Here is a 19,440-nt window from a genome sequence, read left to right as displayed (position 1 = left end):
AAAGATAGCGAACGTATATCCTTTACTGAATAGGGATTTCCTTACTTCGGATTCTAAGCACAGGAGATTATTGAGAATTCTACGATGTCGGAGGAAAGCAGACTAATGGGAAGAAATTAAATCATATTTATCAATAATATACGAGAGTCTACGGACAATCATACGTTCCATTAGTTTACATACAATAGGTGTGAGAGAAATTGGGCGGTAGGAGCTGATGGAGTGTTTGTCCTTGCCAGGCTTTAGTATGGGCTTGATAATGGAGTGTTTCCATTGGGGCGGGATCACAGACGTTTCCCAACTCATGTTAATAATCTCTAACAGAGAGCAAAACATATTGTCATTTAAATGGCTGAACAACTGTTTGTTGATTCCATCGCCCCCAGGGGTTGAGTTCTTGGAAGCTTTGATCGCCATTTCGAGCTCTTTGGGAGTGAAAGGAGCGTTGAGAGGAGAATCATTGTCATGTATATGGGATGGGGGTTGGGAAGTAGGGAGAGGGAGAGTGGAAGTTAAGGAAGGCTTTTGAGAGAAAGCAACTGCCATAGCATTGGCGATACAGTGGGCGTCATGAGTATAAGTGTTGTTTATAAGTATGGGTGGGAAGGTACTCCTGGTGTTATTGTAAGACAATAGTTTTACTTTGCACCATACATCTGAGAGTGGGGAAAAACGGTTCAAAGTTGCAAAAAGTAGTGAAATGAGAACGTTTGGCTGATCTAATGGTGCGCCTGGCTGCAGCATTGAATTGTAGATAAGAGATTAAGTCATCGTAAAGATATGACTTATCAAGCTTGCGTTTGGCACGATGACGGTCGCGGACAGCTCTCGAACAGGCCGCCGACCACCAGGGAAGAGGTGGGCGACAGGTCGGGGTCTGGAGGGGAATAGAAGCATTAGCAGCTTGGGTAATACATTGTAGAAAAAGATCATACAAATCGTAAATATTAGCTGGACGGGAGCTGTGTGAATGATGTAACGATTCTAGTTCACGCTGAAATAATTCCCAATTGGCTCTTCGAAAAGCCCAACGGGGCGGAAGATTGTCATGATTTTGAGAGGAAGCGCTAGGTATGGAGAGTCGCTTTAATGGCAAAGTAAAATGAACGCTACAAGATATAAGGTAATGATCACTCCCGAGGGAAAACGGGGATACCGACCAGTTATACAGTGGGAGGGCTAATGACGGAGGAACAAGAGTGAGGTCAATTGATGTGGAAGATCCTCTAGCAATGTCAGAGCGTGTTGCTGAGGAATCGTTAAGTATAACAATATCGTGATCATTGCAAAATTCAAATATGACTTTTCCGTTGAGGTCCATAGTGGTTCCTCCCCATGCAGGATGGTGGGCGTTAAAATCTTCTCCAATGACATAGTATGGCAGGCAGTCGACTGTAAGAGAAAGTAAATCTTGTGTGAACAATCTTTTTATGGGATTGTAAAAATTTATCACAGTGACAGAAACATTTCTATACAGAATATTGACTTTTAATCCCTCTAGGTGAGGGAAATAATGAACATTGCTGAAATTTACGTCTTGATGAATACACATTATCATACACGAACATAAGAGATTATGCTTTAATACTTCCTTTTTTTTTGGTGTTAAATATTGCCAATAATATGTTTTTAATATGCATTTGGAAATATCAAATGAAATACTACAAATCATTCTACCACTCAAAGTATTCCATATAACTGGGCCCGTATAAAAAACAGAAAATAGAATGCAAAGAGGAAAATACAAGAGGAAACACATGATACAGATTAATTCCACAGCTGCCGACAGTCATTACATCCCCATATAGAAGGCTCTTATCGTGCACCTAGTATGAAAGCAAGGGTGGAAATGTGTAAGCATTTACACACAGCTGACTGAAACAACATGTTGTTTTTCATCGCCTGAAATAAAACAACAACTGCCCTTTGCTCTTTATACAACGAGCTCATCCATTTGTCAATGCCAAAACCATTTGACTGTTTCTTGGCAAAATGTATATCTGAATTACCATCTGTGAAGTTGCAGTCGAATCAACAGACAATATAAAATGAAGCAATATTACCAAACCATTTTTGCTTGAATGTATGTCATTACAGAGTAGTCTAGAATTACTGTGTATAACAAAGTTGCACGCTATACCCAAGTCATATGTGAGTCGCGGGGCCTTGTATCAGCCTTGTAGGTGATCGAATATTCGTTATCAACTTCCCTTTTCAAAGGACTTTCCGTATTTCTACCCAATCTAAGGCTGGATTCCTCTTTCTTTTTTTTGGGGGGGGGGGGTGGGGGAGGGATGTTAGCATTATAATATAGAGAAAAGTTACGTGGCATAATTGAGAAGTATGATGTATTTGAAAAACAAAGTACAGTGCATGCACTCCCGGCACAACGAACACGGTTATGTCGAAATTTCTCAGCAACGGAGTAAAAATTCGAGTCCCGAAATTATCATCACTAAAGTCTATGGTGCATCATTCGTTTACAACAAACACTGTTAAAACGAAATATATCAAAGTCATTTTCGCGTGCAAATGATGAAGAAAAACACAAAAGAATTAGCTTTGTTGTAACGAAATGCGGATCTCTAGCGAAATTACGTTGCAGAAGAAATATTTTACAGAAAGTCTCTGTATGGGCGAACTCTTCACATTTCACCTTGTTTAGAAGCAGAAATCGCTCAACTCGCTGTTTGCGCCACACACCAATCCGAGGAGCATGTTTTTTCTGTTTGTTTGTTTGTTTTATTTCCGTCATAAACATACAAACAGATATAAAAGACAACATATAAGGTACAGGGAAAATGATACATCATGCATAAAATGAAACATACATACATAGCAAATGAATAGTGTGACACATCATCATTGTTATGATACGTTCCGAAGTTTCGTTATTCCGAAACACATTAAATTCCGTATACACAGATTCGTCAATCCGAAAAAAACCCGTTCGTTATTACAAAGGTTCGTCAATCAGAAAATGATATTAGGTTAGTTACTCCGAAGGTTGGATAGTCCGAAGATGAAATAAGGTTCGGTAATCATAAACTGAAAAAAAAAGTTGAGTACAAAACAAACCTTCGCAATTGCAAACCTTATTTCGGTGTCGTACTAACGAACCTTCAGATTATTTTCATTTTCGGAGTAATGATCTTTTGGAATAGCAAACCGTGTTTTATTTTTGAATACGTGAACCTCCGAAGTAAAGAATCTTATATTTCACTCTCGGGAAACCGAAATTTCAGAAGAACGGAACTTCGAAATCATGAACCTTTGGGCATTTTCAGATTAGTTAACCTTTGCAATAACGGACCTTATTTATTTTCCGGATTCACGAACTTCGCGGAATAACGAAAGTTCGGAGTAACGATCCTTTGGAATAACGAATCTTCTGAATAACAAACATTCTGCGTAACGAAGATTTCAGAATGACGAACCTTTGGGATAACTGAACTGTAACCAAATCCTTAACCATCATTTTTCATACTTGCGTTTCTATAGTAAGCATGAAAATTCAGACAGCTTTATGCACTCTCTTAAAATGATGTAAAACTTAAAACGAAATTATCAGATAGCATCAAATTTAACTTTTTTTTAGGGCATGACGAGTTTTCATAAAAAAAAAAGAAATTTGCATACAATACACAAACGGTTTCGATTTATTCGTGGCCATATACCCTAAAAGCGGAGCTTTCTTTAACGGTTTCGTTTTTTCTGTGATCATGCTTACCACGTATCTTGCAGGCAGGAAAGTCAACAACTTCCGCTGTAACTTAAAGGTACAACGACACGCTGTACAAGAGGGGGCTGTAAAATGTATGTTGATCGCCGCCAGTTAATTGCACAGATCTCCTCTTTGCGCTTTGAGAGTTTTCTAACGACTAGCACCTTTTCTTTCTTCCATGCAGTCTCTTCATCGTCCAGCTGCAATAGTTTCCACGCGCCATGGCCAATCACGACAGCGATGTGCATGTCAGAAAAACGGTTGGTGGCGCTGTTCACAATTCTTCAGAATTACTCCCTGACAACTCGTCCACACCGACTGAACGCCTCATAAACAACTCCGAAGACAGCGGAGAAGCTATTGCCAAATGTGAGCTGGAGAGGGCGAAATCACGTTTTATGACAATAGAACTGCCTGTGACACTCGCGTGTTTTTCATACAGACTGTTGGTCACGCTGGAAGCAGAGTATATTCACGCGCGTATCGCAGCAGACTACAACTTTTCGCTGAACCTCAACGTTTCCCAATCCACTTGCGATGCGAATGGGAATCTGAACGGGAGCTCTGCGAATGTAAACGAAGAAGTCCAGTCTGTGACGTCACTCTGGTTGCTGTACCTAGGCTTAGCAATGTTCATTCCGAGTAAGTATAGCCTCCATCAAGCATAATCCTCCATTTGTACTTTCTTTTGAGAAAAAAAAATGTGTGAAAATAAAGTTTGAATTAAAGTGGACTGAATTGAATCGGTATAACAAAGGGGCGTTTTGCAGCAATAGTAACATCACTACTAACTGTAACGCCGAGGAAATTTTATAAAGAACACTTTTGTTTTGATGGTGAGGACATTACAACACATTTCATTATGCACGCATGAGGGATATTAATGTGTGCTTTGAATCTCTCCTTCGTAGCTCACAATGACTATGATAAAAATAAGATGATTTTCCTAACAAGATTTACGTAACATAGTTTTTGTTATAGGATGGGTAGAGAGGTCAAAACGTCATAATGTTATTTAGCTCTCTGGAAACACATTGACATAAGGATTATGTCCGATAAGTTAGGGAAATGCGCGAAGAAAAAAAAAATCATTCACCACGCTTTTTGATTTCCTTTTTTTTTTTCTTTCCTTTTTTTTTCGCCAGATTTATTCACAGCACTTTGGTTCGGTTTCCTGGGAGACCGAGCAGGAAGAAAGCCCGCCCTCTTCGTTCCCGTCCTTGGATTCTTATGCCAGTCCATTGTGTACTTCGCCGTCGTCCGATTCCAGCTCCCTCTGTACGTATTCATCGCCGGCGACTTCATATCGGGCTTCTGCGGGTCTACCGCCCTCATATTGTCAACAGCGGCAGCGTACATTACGGATGTGACGTCAGTAAAGTCGCGCACTTTTCGCGTAGTGGTGCTAGAGACGGTCGCATTTGTCGGCAGCGCGCTGGGGCAGATTTCGCTTGGACTCTTGTTGCAGTTTGGCGGCGGCGAAGGCGGCGGGCAATATAACGTCTTCCTCACGCCCTTAATTCTGGCATTCGCCACGTCTAGTGCATCACTGGTCTATATCATTTTCCCACGGGTACTTATCGAGACTGTGGACAGACGGACGGCCACGGGCAGATCGCTCTTTGCTGGTGTTGTCAATATGTTCCGGGTAAGTATCGAGCCGGTAACGGTTCCACTGCGAAACAAAATATATACAGTTGAACATAATGTCTTGGTACATTAAAATCCTCTTTGTAAACTTCAAAGGAATGGTACAGTATTGGTGGAGATGAGAATTGGGCTTTTAGCTTTTTTTGCGAGATACCAAGAAAACACTCTTAAATAGTACAGAGCATACCATCTTAAGAGGAATTCAAAGTTTATTTGATGAAATTCTGGTTTGGAATGACTGAAACACTCAAAAACACAGTAAAACAAAGCTATCGGAGTAAAAGGTGGGTCCCATACTTCATTAGAATCGCTCTGTTTTGGAATATATCTCAGCCATTTCAAAACCAATTTTCCTCAAATAAACGTTGGAATCCTCATGGAATTACATGCTCTTTCATATTTCATAAGAGGTTTCTCATTATCTCACCAAAAACGTTAGAAACCTGAAATTAGGTCTGAACCAAAACTATACAATCCCTTCAACCCTAGTCAGCGCACCTACTGAGCAATACTGCACGGAATGATTGTTGGTAGTAAAGGAAATAAATAGGTAAAAAGAAAACAAAGTTCCTAAGAAATTGATATCCTGTCTAAGCATAAACAACTTTTGTAGGCTGTCACTGGATAATGACGTTGGCAATTTGTAGGCAAAGTTATGCTTCATTGTGATGACTCAGTATGTTATGTTAATGAGACTTTTCCATGCAAGGAAGCGTTAGTATGCCGATTTTATGACAGTCATCTGCCGAACATGGAAATGTGGAGTAAACATGAACCAAATAATCAGTCAATATAACTTTATGTCTTGACCGCCAAGGTGAACATCAACATGCGAAGATACAAGCTGGTTCTCTACATGGCCGTGATGGTGTGCGTCACGATCTCATCAGCGAGTCTCTCGAACCTTATCGTCATCTACAGCATGGGGGCGCCCTACTGTTTCACGCCTCTTCAAGTGTCTGTTCTTCAAGTTACCTTGTACATCGTCAGCGCACTTGGTAAGACAGAAAGAGATAAATTAGAAGTTGAAACATGATTTTAGCAAGTCAAAGTTACTCCCATGTAGATTTTTATCATTTCTCTGAATGTCACAGACAACGACAGAAAGAAGTATATTGCCTACCAATAACTTGAAAAGATCTATTGAGAGACTCCTGCTTTACCTTGTCTCCGACAGAAACGGGGAAAGCACAATAGATTGAACACGATTTCATGTTCGCAAGAGCAAGGCTCCCAAAGAAATTTCCCAGAAAAAAAGAAAACATAAAAATGAATGTGTTTGAGATTCAGTGAATGCGGAAAGGCAAGTGAAACACGTAATAATAGTAGGCCTATCAATAAAAACTTATAATCTTTTATAGATAGTAAACCCAAAATGACTGTGTTTACATAAAACTGATTAATCGCGTAAATTGCGTCATTATGAGTGGATACTATTTTTGTCAAATGCTCGTTAAAAGTGTATTCGTTTCTGAGTAAATTGTGTCACCACATAACTCATAGTAATAGCTACGCTTACGTTAATATCCCATCTTAATTAAGTTGTTCGTCTTCATGCTGCTCCAAATACCTCTCCTCTCACTCTCTCTCTCTCTCTCGCTCTATATATACATATATGTAATCATATATATATATATATACATATATGTAGTCATATATGTTTATATATTTGAAATATATAAACATTACACACATATCAGGGCAAGCGCAGTGTTTTCAAAAGTATGTTGGCCCACTTCCGGGTGTCATGAGCTAACAAGCAAGCAAAAAAAAAAAAAAAAAAAAAAAAAAAAAACGGTCCTCAGCTCATCTCTCCCCGTCCCACCTTATGTATTCCTTTGTATGGTGCACAAAAAGTGTGGGGGCCCGAACCCCCACGGCCCCCACGGCTGCGCCGCCCCTGCGTATGTATCTTGAAATATAATGTACATTGTATATCATTCTAATCGCTTGATAATAGGGATGATTGTTGGGGGTGCGATCCTGCCGCGGCTCCTGAGTGAGAACTGGGTTCTGCAGCTCAGCATCTGGAACACTCTGCTAGTATACGTCATCATTGGGTTTGCCCGAAGCCAGGCTGGTCTGTTTATAGGTAAGATATACAGTACACGGTGGACATTCCGAATAAAGAAGTTCACTGGGACCCTTTTTATCATAATTCATAGCAAGAAACATTCATATAAAATTCATCATATATAATATCAATAAAAGTTATATCTATGTTACATACAGAGTTCGTAGTATATAATATGATATGATATAATATAATATAATATAATATAATATAATATAATATAATATAATATAATATAATATGATAAAGTATAAGGCTTATGTATGCATATAATCTATATCTATATATATATACATATATATATATATATATATATATATATATATATATATATATATAAGTATATGGATTATGAGTCTTATCAGTAGATCCAGCTGAATCACGCGGCTGGATATTCTTCGTAACTCTCTGCCCGAAAAAGGAACACCCACATAGGGTAGAAAAATTTTCCGCTGGGTGATCGAGCTATAGGACCTGTCTGAACCGCTAAAAAATCTCGCTAAATTCGTTGGCGTTCCATGTCAAAGAATTCGGGTTAAATTCCAGGCGGAGACCATTATTGTTCAACTCGAGATTTCAACCTAGCTGCCCTTCAAAAAACAGCCAACCTTGTCTAAGTCAAATCCAAAGACCCGAGAGAACCCTTTGACGTACGTCAACATTGACTTAAAGGATAGACAATCTTATAGCCATCAGGGAGTGAATTTTTCTTCGACTTAGCCAATTTTTCGACTTGTGCGAGGCCGACTTAGGTGAGGCTGAGTGTAATGAGAAAATGTTGAAACACGAAAATAATTAGAAATCAAAAGATCTCTTTCAGCATGTTTTTCCTATAGATAATAGTTTCATCTAGGCTGAAACAAAAGGCGAAAACAAGTCTTATGGTAAGAGAAATATGCGCACTCTCTACAGAACAAAAAATTGTGGTGCAGTGCAGCTTTCTAGAAAAATGCCATTATGATCAATCAGTTCTTTTGACCCACAGAAGCAAAAATAAACAAATAAATAAACAAACAACAAACAAACAAATAGAAAATAACAAATGCGACGAAATATATGACTCCTGATAAATGAGTGAGAGTCCTTTGTATTGTCTATACTAAACCGTGATAGCTCTGAGGTGATTATGCATTGAAATTCTCTATATAGGTGTTGCCGTCGCTGTCCTATGCGCTTTATGTTTCCCGCTGGTAAGATCCCAGCTATCGAAACTGGCGGAACCCAACGAACGAGGTAAGTTTCTTCGCTTCCGGAGTGGGTTTTTATAAGCAGGTGTTCTGTGAGTCTACAATATTTTCATATTGTTACGTAATTCATTCTTACCATTACAGGGTACATTTTGAAGCTATACCACTTTTGATGTTCATAGTATTACATAATTTTGTTTCCTCATTCGTATGCATTGTGCTGTCGGGAGATGCCACAATTCGCTTTCTTCAAGTATCTACAATGTATACTGCACATTAAGCGAGCTATAAAGGATCATTATCATTTATCTGGGTGGTTGAGTGTGAGGGTGTGAATGGCCGAAACCTCAAATCACTTTGTAAATACTATGGCAAGCTATTACAATGTATAATCACATCTTGTATTTTTTTTTAGTCTTTTCAAGGAAAATAGAACAAAATGGAGAAATGAATTATAGCAATAATCGTATCATAATGCATCACTAAAACAGAATCTGTCACATATAACAGTTAATAATCACTTACGTGACTGTAATACATCATTAGTGATTATCATGAAATAATTTCAACTCTCGCTCCAGGAAGACAGCGGCAGGCAGCGAAAGAAGTCGAAATGCACTGATTAGTAAGATATTCATCGTAAACTCTCCCTCTCCACATCAGTACTCTACTGCACCGGAAATGCTTGCTAACACTCGATGATCATAAACTCCGTTTTCAGGTCTGATGCTTGCCACGGCTGGATGCATGAACAGTGCGGCCTATATCATCACGCCCCTCATGTCTCAGTATGTCTATTCGGCCACGGTCTTCTTCTACTCGCCCTTTGTCTTCTTTTTCCAGGCTGCTTTTCTACTCCTACCAAGCCTGGCAACGGGGTAATAACCTTCAACTCCATGAAACAAAAAATGATAGATATAAAAAGCAAGCAAGCATGCAGACTAGCAAGAACTAACCGAGTAACTTACTAACTAACCAACTAACTGACTAACTAACTAACTAACAAACTAACTAACTTTATAAATATATTAATAAATAAACAAATAAATAATTAAGTTTATGGATTAATTCAGAAAAAAAGAAACAAACAAAGAATCACAAAACCTGTCCCGAAATTACATTTTGTATTTCATCCTTCATTATAATAAAAGAAAGGAGTAACGTGTAACAATGTCATGTAGTTGAAAAAAAAAAAAAACAGAGGTTAACGTAAAAGAAAAATTGATTAACTATGCCAAGAATATTAAAATGTTAAGAACCTAGATGAATGGTTAGCACACTCTTGGCTACTTTAGAGTTCCGCAAAAATTTGATGAAACACACTTTTTCTTTTTTTCCCTTAAAGAATGGACGTCTAAAGAAGACGATGTTGTTACCGTTCTTCACGCTCGTGAAATATCATGATAGAACAAAAACTCGTAAAGAAGTCGACGGCAAGATGGCAAAGGTGGCAACGTTATCAAAGAAGACAATAGAATAAAAAAAAAAACATAGCGAACTCGCAGCTTCAAAACTGAGACGTCTCCATTGGCTTTCGTTTAAAATTTTGTCGGATATTTCAACACAGTCAGTGGTTTCTTAATATACCTTTGATTTTATCTTGATTATACCTATGTGTCTATCTGTGTCATTGAAAATGAAACATTTCTGTTTACTAGAGCATGCACTTTATGAATATCCACTCGTCCATTCTCTCGTCTCATTCTTGCAGGGTACTCCAGCGTCTGGAAAGGAGACCAGCTTCCCAAATTCTTGTGGATAATGATTCCATCAATAATCATTAATCTTACATATATAACAAAGCGTATCAGGACAACTCCCCCGGAGGACTAGTCCCCCGGGGACTACTCCCACCTGACAGCTCCCCCCGAGGACAACTCCCCCGGAGGACAACTCCTACCTGACAACTGCCCCGGGGACGTCTCCTGGGGGACAATCCCATAACTGAACAGAGATGTTTCTTATTCGTGTCCTAGAAATTAAAATTGAATTCATCTGTGTAAAAAACAGTATTCTTTTTATACAGAATATAAATTAAAGTTAACGTTACCTAAGACACGTCCATCTTTGTAACAAAATTTTTGAAATCTCAGCACAAAGTTTTTACTTTTGTACACGCTACATGTAATGTCGAAAAAAGTAGAAACGCAGGTCCATTTTATCACTGAAAGTTGGTCAAGAGATTAAAACACATTGACGGAAACACGCTTTTGAGGGGAGAGTTCATTCCTTACCATGTACCTGTTATTCTTCATTATTTTATAATATTTTAAGAAGTCCATTCTTTGATGATTTTCCTTTTCTTTTTGCAATTCATGATTATGATAAGGAATATGTGAAATGAAAGAAAGATATTATTCAGAGGGGTGAAGGCTCAAATTTTTGAGTTTCTTCAGTTTGTCTCCCTCTACAAAGGAATATTATGTTGTTAGAAATACCCTTTTAATGGGGTTATGATTTTCGTCTTAGATTCTTATGATAGTTACTATCCTATATGTCACTGTCAGTAATACTTTATTGTGCAATTTTCGTTTGTTATGTTGACTGTGAATTTATCTGAACATCATTACAATTCTTAATGTCGGAGAAATAATTGACAGAAAAAAAATATGAATATTCTGTGCCTGAAAAGACTTGAACGTGTAAAAAGGTAATATCTTCCAACAGCCCTGGGAAAGCACACCCGCACGACCAACACAAATCTCTCAACCACAAAGATGGGATGATTCGAGTTTCAATTAATTGAAAATTGAGTTTTGTTTCACACAGTTTTATTTGATAACGTTTGAACATGGAAAAAAAAAATGTCTAGCGTAAGAGTAATTGAAGTTAGTATGCAAACAACACTTTTGCACGTAATGGTATACCGGAGATTGTGGTATCAGATAATGGTACACAGTTTACAAGTGACCAGTTCAAAGAGTTTGCTTGTCAGTACCAATTCAAGCATGTCACGTCTTCATCACTTTCTACATAGCAATGGGAAAGTTGAAAAGACAGTACAAATCGCAATGTCTAATGAAAAAGGCAATGAGAGATGGAACAGATCCAGGTTTGGCATTTCTTGACTATCGGAACACACCGATCGATGGGCTAGATGCTAGTCCTGCACAATTGTTGATGCAGAGGAGGACAAGGACCACCCTGCCAACAGCTAGTCAGCTGCTGAAACCAAAAGCAATAAAGAATGTGCAAACAAACCTGACCAAGAAACAAAAGTGCAGTAAAATTACTTTGATCGAAGCGAAAAGCGTTGTTGTGTCAAAGACAAAGTTTCCAAGAAGTTGCATAGTGGAATGTGAAGGAAAAATGCTCCTGTCAAAACAGAATTGACATCAGAAGAGGTACAGCGGAAAACAATCCTTAATGCAACAAAGCTAGATGACTCAACATAATATCGTATCACAAGATCAGGTCAAAAATATGGACCAGTGTAAAAACTTATCTATTTTATAGGATAGATACCGGAATTTGACGGGAAATGAAATGACAATGATCACGGGATTGTGATAATGTTTAGATGTTGAACCATTCTTCTGGAGAGTAGAGTTAGTTACATTTTGAGTGCAATAAAAGTGTTTCATCTAACTTATCAAAAGTAACAGCTTTGTCGATTATTATAAGAGAAACAATGATTAACGTTTCTTCAAAGACAAAAATAACACATTTCTAAAAGTGAACAAAAGTACAGTTTACAAAACAATCACAAGTATTCCTCCAAGTGTGAAGAGCGAGATTGAACTTACGTCGTTATAAGAGTGCGTTGTAATGTGTCATACAAAGCCGTGATATCTCAATATTGAAGTGAAGTGTTACTCACTTTACAAGTATCAGTAATGTTTGTGTTTATAAGATGTGTTGCTATGATTACACATGTAGTAAAGTTGAATGTAAGATATAAGATATGGCAAGTCAAACTCAAAAACTTGAGCCTTCACCCCTCTGAATGATATCTTTCTTTCATTTCACATATTCCTTATCATAATCATGAATTGCAAAAAGAAAAAGAAAATCATCAAAGAATGGACTTCTTAAAATATTATAAAATAATGAAGAATAACAGGTACATGCTAAGGAATGAACTCTCCCCTCAAAAGCGTGTATCCGTCAATGTGTTAATCTCTTGACCAATTTTCAGTGATAAAATGGACCTGCGTTTCTACTTTTTTCGACATTACATGTAGCGTGTACAATGGTAAAAACTTTGTGCTGAGATTTCAAGAACTTTGTTATAAAGATGGACGTGTCTTAGGTAACGCCAACTTTAATTTGAATTTTATTTAAAAAGAATACTGTTTTTACACAGATGAATTTAATTCTAATTTCTAGGACACACACACACACACACACACACACACACACACACACACACACAAAATCTCTGTTCAGTATGGGATTGTCCCCCAGGAGACGTCCCCGGGGCAGTTGTCCTCCGGGGGAGTTGTCCTCCGGGCCGCGGGGGAGTGGTCCTCCGGGGGAGTGGTCCCCCGGGGGAGTGGTCCCCCGGGGGAGTGGTCCCCCGGGGGAGTGGTCCCCCGGGGGAGTGGTCCCCCGGGGGAGTGGTCCCCCGGGGGAGTGGTCCCCCGGGGGAGTGGTCCTCCGGGGGAGTAGTCCTCCGGGGGAGACATCCTCCGGGGGAGTTGTCAGGTGGGAGTAGTCCCCGGGGGAGTTGTCCTCCGGGGGACAAGTCCTAGACCCATAACAAAGTCATACTGTAGCAGTTTAATGTTAATAACAAAGTCATACTGTAGCAGTTTAATGTTAGCAGTTAGTAGCCACTTAGTTGTGTTTTTACGAAATAGTCTAGAAACATGCGAGTGTGTATAAACTATTATACATAGACATAATACAAAACTATGCACACACACATTCACAATGCACCTACGCGCTCACAGACCCGTCACTTGAGTTTCTATTGGGGTCAAAATGGGAAAGAATGGACCCTTTCGAGGGAGCGAGGCGATATGGTGCTGCATAGGGTATGGGAGAAGCAGGCATGACGGCACGGATGAATTTGGCTGGGGGATGGGGGGGGGGGTGGGGTTGGGTGAAGGGAGGGAAGGAGGTCGGGAGACGGTATCCTCCCTTCTCTCTATGAAGTTTTTTGCATATGTTCTGTATAAAGACTTGAATTTCGGCGATGTAATTCGTCCTTGAATTAAAAAAAAATGTGAATGAAAGTGCCAAATTAATTTTTCCTCTTTTCTTTTCTTTTTTTTTTCACGAGAACTTGACTCTCCAATTACGAAATTCAAAAGTACCAAGGCTGTAGGTAATCAGCATGAACGACGGTGGGGGCGCTGTGGCACCGTGGATAAAACTCCCGACTCCCGATCGGACGGGAGGACCGCGTTCGAATCCCGCCTAGTGCTTACGTCTTTGGCCAGATATTTTACCCACAATGTCCCTCTCGACCACCGAACTAGAATAGAAGACCTTATTATTGTTATAATGATAATAATAATGATAATGATAATAATGATGATGATAATAATAATAATAATAATAATAATAATAATAATAATAATAATAATAGTTACTATTATTATTATTATTGTCATGACGGTACGTAGAACATAGCACACTCTTTTCAAAACTTTTGATTTTGCAACACTTTTGGCTACTAAATTCCCTGTACCGCCCTCTCTTGGCGAGAACACGACTTCAATTCATGACGTCAGCGTGATAAATGTGCAGAGAAAACGTCGAAAGACATTTCACAAATCTTGATAAAAGTTACGGAAATGATATAATACAGGGGTAAAAACTTATATACTTTCATCATCTTCCGTGTCTTTTGGAAGAGACGGGTCAAACGATTATCTGATGTCCATAAAAAAGAGTGTTCTGCCAAAATATCTCTGTTTCGTGTGCTGAATACGTATGAATGGGGGGGGGGGGGGATGTAAAAATGTTTCATAATACATACATATATATTTTTTTCTTTTTCTGTTGTGATAACTGTTGGCAACCACAAATGTGACCCCGGAATCTTCTGTAAATAAGCTGTCTAATGTCAATATATGAGATGATAACAACAAAAGGGAGGATGAACTTTTAGAGGATACGGAATATCGAAATGAAAAAAAAGATAAAATTCAGAATATTATAAAGGAACGGGGGAATAAAAAAAAAAAGCATGTCATAAATATCCTTTCTATTCCAACTTATTTCCAAAACAAATTCTCAAGAAGTATTACATATCTTTAACACTAACTAAATTTACAGTAATTGTTGAATGTCTTACTATCTACATCAAAAAATCTGCTTGCTCACGGAATGATCATGTTCATGTGTAAAATAATTACAATGATTTAGGACACAGCAATTGCCCACGTGACATCTGAATGAATTCGTCTATGATCATAATAAAGGAAAAAGAAACTGCTGAAAGTGCTTTACGAACTTCACTTATTTAATGCGATACAAGTTTATAGTTTTGTCAGCTTATAATGAATGAAGACCTACCCCGTTTATGTTAAACAGTGTGTGAAGCAAAATATACGTTTTTTCCCCAAAAAAAGTCCAGCCCCTAAGAGGAATTTATTTTATACCCTAGTCTTCATCTATAATAAATACGAATAAGCGCTTCCCCTGTAGTAAACTTAATGTATATGAAGTGTTTGTTAGCCTCTGTCATAAAGTACAAAATAATAACTTTTAAATGATATATTGGCCACTACATATTTAAAGGTACATTTTTGAAGTTATGGTCAAAAGAAGCAAACATTTTCTTATTCTCTTCATTTTTCTTTACCTTTAATCGCAAATATCTCCATTTGGCAAATATGGACTTATCGATTTTGCGAATAAACTCTTCTTATAGATATTTACATACAAACACACGAACATACACAAATAAATAATCATCTGCAATTCTCATAAATTTCACTCTGTGTGTATGTAATATGATCTATATATATATATATATATATATATATATATATATATATATATATATATGTATATATATGTACAACTGTATTATTACGAATATAATAGGACACCAGCATTTTTCTCTAGTGTCCCGTTTGTGCAACTGAATCTTTGAATTTGCCATTTTGGTGGCCCGAAATACATATTAAGATCTTACATACACGCATACATCTCATACACGCATGCCTGACATGGTGATTTCAATACACATAATTCTGCTTTCCAAAAGAGAGCGAAATATGAAAGGAATAAAGTGGTTGCAGTTAAAAAGAAAGAATGGAACATCGGAAAAAAAAATAGAAAGAGCAATGGCTTCTGGTAAGGTACAGTAGAACTGTGTGATGAGATAAGTATATTTATATATCAATCTGCCCAGCTATCATATGGATATACACTCAGCAAAAAAAGTAAGTTCCCCCTAACATTTTTGGATATATCTCAAAAAGTATTTTACCGATTTTCTTAATTCAAACCGAAATGGATAAGGAATTTTATTACTCATAACATGAGTGGCAAATCATTGCCATAAGATATTATTATTAGTGTTAAAAAATGCATTTTATGTCAAAATGCATGGAAACAAAAGTTGCACTTTAGTGATTTGCAGTGACTTTTACACAAATAATCAAACAATCAATCATAATTCTGAACTTTTAAGTATGGTTTATTGCATATTTTTCTATCTCTTTCTTTTCATGAGCATACAGCCACGTATTTTGATAATTGATATGTCCATCATCCGCTTCAATGATCAGCCGGCATCTCTTCCTCATACTGTTAACTAAAGTTTGTACTTGGCGCTACTCAATGTTGGCCCATGCTCTCTGCAAGATGCGCTGAAATTATTGTAGCGAAGTGTCATTTTTCACCTTCTTGCTCGCTTTCCGCTTAATGATATCCCAAAGATTCTCTACTGGATTACAGTCAGGGGATCTTGCAGTCCACTTCATTCGTTCGATGCCATTCCCCTCAACAAACTGAATTACAACTTGAGCGCATGATGCAAAATGGCCATAGGCACATTGATCAACCCAAGTTGGAATTACAATTTGTACAAATCACATGGCTTCTCCCAACATTTTCATAAATTATTGAAAAGGCTATTGTTTAAAAGTATGCATAACATCTGTTTAATAGGGAAGCAAATTGTACCTGAAGAAATTCCTGAGAATTACACAATTTAAAAAGGTCATTTGCTAACTTATATAGGAAATATATACAATATGCTTCATATAGCCTAAAGTGCAACTTTTTCCATCATGCATTTTAACATAAAATGTGTTTTTTTTTACACCAATAATAATATCTGGTGGCAAGGATATGCTATTCATGTTATGAGTAATAAAATTCCCTATCCATTCCCGTTTGAATTATGAAAATCCGTAAAATACTTTTTGTGATATATCCAAAAATGTTAGGGGGAACTTACTTTTTTTGCTGAGTGTATATATGTATATGTATAATATATGTATATATATATATATATATATATATATATATATATATATATATAATATATTGTATAAACATATGTATAGTGTATATAATATGGATATATTTGTAAAGATATAGTATATATACGAATATCTATGTATCTAATGGTTATATCATAATATATACAAATAATCGTTCATATAATATGGATACATATTCCTAAAGAAAGGCATACAAAGAAAGATGAAAGAAATTATGTGAGGGAGAGTCTCAGAACTTTGTGTGTGTGTGTGTGTGTGTGTGTGTGTGTGTGTGTGTGTGTGTACGTGAGTGTGTGTGTGTTTGCGTGTACCTGAATAAAAGCATGTCAAAGGAGGAACTTTCTTTGACAAATAACACTTTCTCTTGAAAGATTCTGTTCCTGCGAGAGAAAAATAACCAGAATTTCATCCCCACATTCTTTCCAAGAGGACCCTGATAGCATCATGGAGGGAAAACACGCTGTCATTTCCTGCTCATTGGAAGGAGCTTTCACCCACAATTGAAAAGCTCGGGGAGTATTAAAGGTCTCAAAATGTTTGCAATAGAATTATGAGCTGCCTTGGCCTACCGAGAAGTGCTGTCCTTTATGCGGAAACGATATCAATATTGATTATTCTCATGGCATTTCTCATCCATTCAAACATTACAATGAATAGAAGAAGATGCGAATACCATCAACTCATGCACAGTCAATATTATGAAGAATGCCGACCGCTCTTTTTTAGTTCTCTCTCAGATTCTCAGTTGATATAGTGGAAGAACAGTAAAGTGAGTCTAGAAGTGAATAATGAAGAATGACTCGCAATAAAGGTTGTCAACTGAAAGTAGCAAAGATGTTCGAAATCAATGTATTCAGAAACTCTCTGTTGTATATGAATCTACGAATTTGATGATAGGCATTTGCGCTGAGGATCGATATTGTATTTCATATTGAATATTGTAAGACAAGACGAAAAGGAATGTTATAATCTCTGTTTGATAAAGAGATGAGCAGGGTCACCAGTGGGAAAAGGGAAAGAGAATTAAGAAGAGAGAGAGAGAAAAAAATGAAATACTCCACCTTGAATGGCGTTTTACCGCAGGTCTCGTCTTTCTGTAATGATATCCTTGTTGTTGTTTTTTTAATCCAGCTTGCGAGTGGAGTAAAGCCTTTCAAAGAAAGACTAACAAACATTTATAAGAGGAGCTTTCTCATTTTTCATCTTGTCACTTACTGTCCACTGGTTCGTATTACGACGTGAGGAGTATAGTATTCAAGTGAGTAATTTCTTGTGAAGTGTTTTTTGCACAACTATGTCAGTTTAATTGTACAGATTACTGTTCTATACATACAATATGACTATTTGACAGACGCTGCTAACGAATGTGGACTATTAATGTACCAATGTGGAAGCTAATACGTTAAACTATTACAGCTAATTGAGTAAATATCACAGGTAGTATACTAAGCCCTTTTGTTTTTCATTCCTTAATCTCCATTTCGCCTCCATGTTCTTCTATGCTGGTACAATCATTAGGTCGTATTTAAATGCATGTAAATCATGTTTTCAAGCTTAAGATTTTTGTTTAAGTTCTTCTCCAACTTAGGCCTACATTTTGATATTTGCAATTCCGTTGCCACATATATGACAAGTCAGCTGAACGCAAGAAAAATAATTCTTTCCAAGGTCTGCATTGAATTTCAATATGTTTATGAATATTAATAAATTTTTATACCAGCCTATTGCCCACCATCAGTAAACATGTGTGTGCTTTAAGTTAGACACAGAAAAGCCCATAGTGATGTACACACTGTCCTGTAATTTCCTGGCACAGAAAGACTTAAAATGATGCAAAGTTAGAGTAGAACAGACTCCAACTCTCCCGTTTTCGATGGGAGATCTTCTGCCGAAAGCCCATTTTTGCAAAATCTCCCGTTCTCCCGCTTGAGATTTGATTTCTCCCGCCTGGCTCTGTGTCTCCCGGTGGAAAGGATTTCTTACTTATTGCTATCGTATGTTGAAAAAAATAAGCCTTATAATAGCACCAGAGAACATCAGAACCCTAGGAACTTCGCTCTTCGCACACATCAACTTGGAGTCTCCCGTTTGCTAGGGGTTTCGGGCGGGAGAATCTCCAGATCAGAAGGTGCTTGGGGTTGGAGTCTCTGAGAATCGAATTAGGCCTGCATGTACTGGGGTTATTCGTGAAATGACTACTGCCAACACTTTGACTTGTTGATAACACTTTAAAAGACCGTTTTCTCTTTGTCACTCTTCTTGCAGTAATTTACGATTAATTTGCTTTCTCAAAAAACTTAAAACATTTTTTTTCTCGTTTATATACTATTTTGTACAATGTACGAAATGAAATTTACCACGCGAAAAGCTACTTTATCCGTTCTACCGATACTA

General features: G+C 37.6%; 1 protein-coding gene across 1 annotated transcript; it reads left to right on the top strand.

Annotated features, from left to right (window-relative positions):
- The first annotated feature begins 3,945 nt into the window (after nucleotides 1-3,945).
- On the top strand, nucleotides 3,946-9,517 carry LOC140226648 (proton-coupled folate transporter-like). Its single transcript, XM_072307090.1, has 6 exons — nucleotides 3,946-4,366; nucleotides 4,870-5,372; nucleotides 6,192-6,372; nucleotides 7,335-7,466; nucleotides 8,598-8,681; nucleotides 9,357-9,517. Exons 1-6 carry the CDS (start codon nucleotides 3,946-3,948, stop codon nucleotides 9,515-9,517), a joined length of 1,482 nt encoding a protein of 493 aa, XP_072163191.1.
- The last annotated feature ends 9,923 nt before the right edge of the window (nucleotides 9,518-19,440 follow it).

This window comes from Diadema setosum, chromosome 3 (assembly GCF_964275005.1).
Source record: "Diadema setosum chromosome 3, eeDiaSeto1, whole genome shotgun sequence".
Taxonomy (NCBI): domain Eukaryota; kingdom Metazoa; phylum Echinodermata; class Echinoidea; order Diadematoida; family Diadematidae; genus Diadema; species Diadema setosum.
The sequence above is the reverse complement of the archived record's forward strand: the minus strand, read 5'-3'. Positions and strand labels throughout refer to the sequence as shown.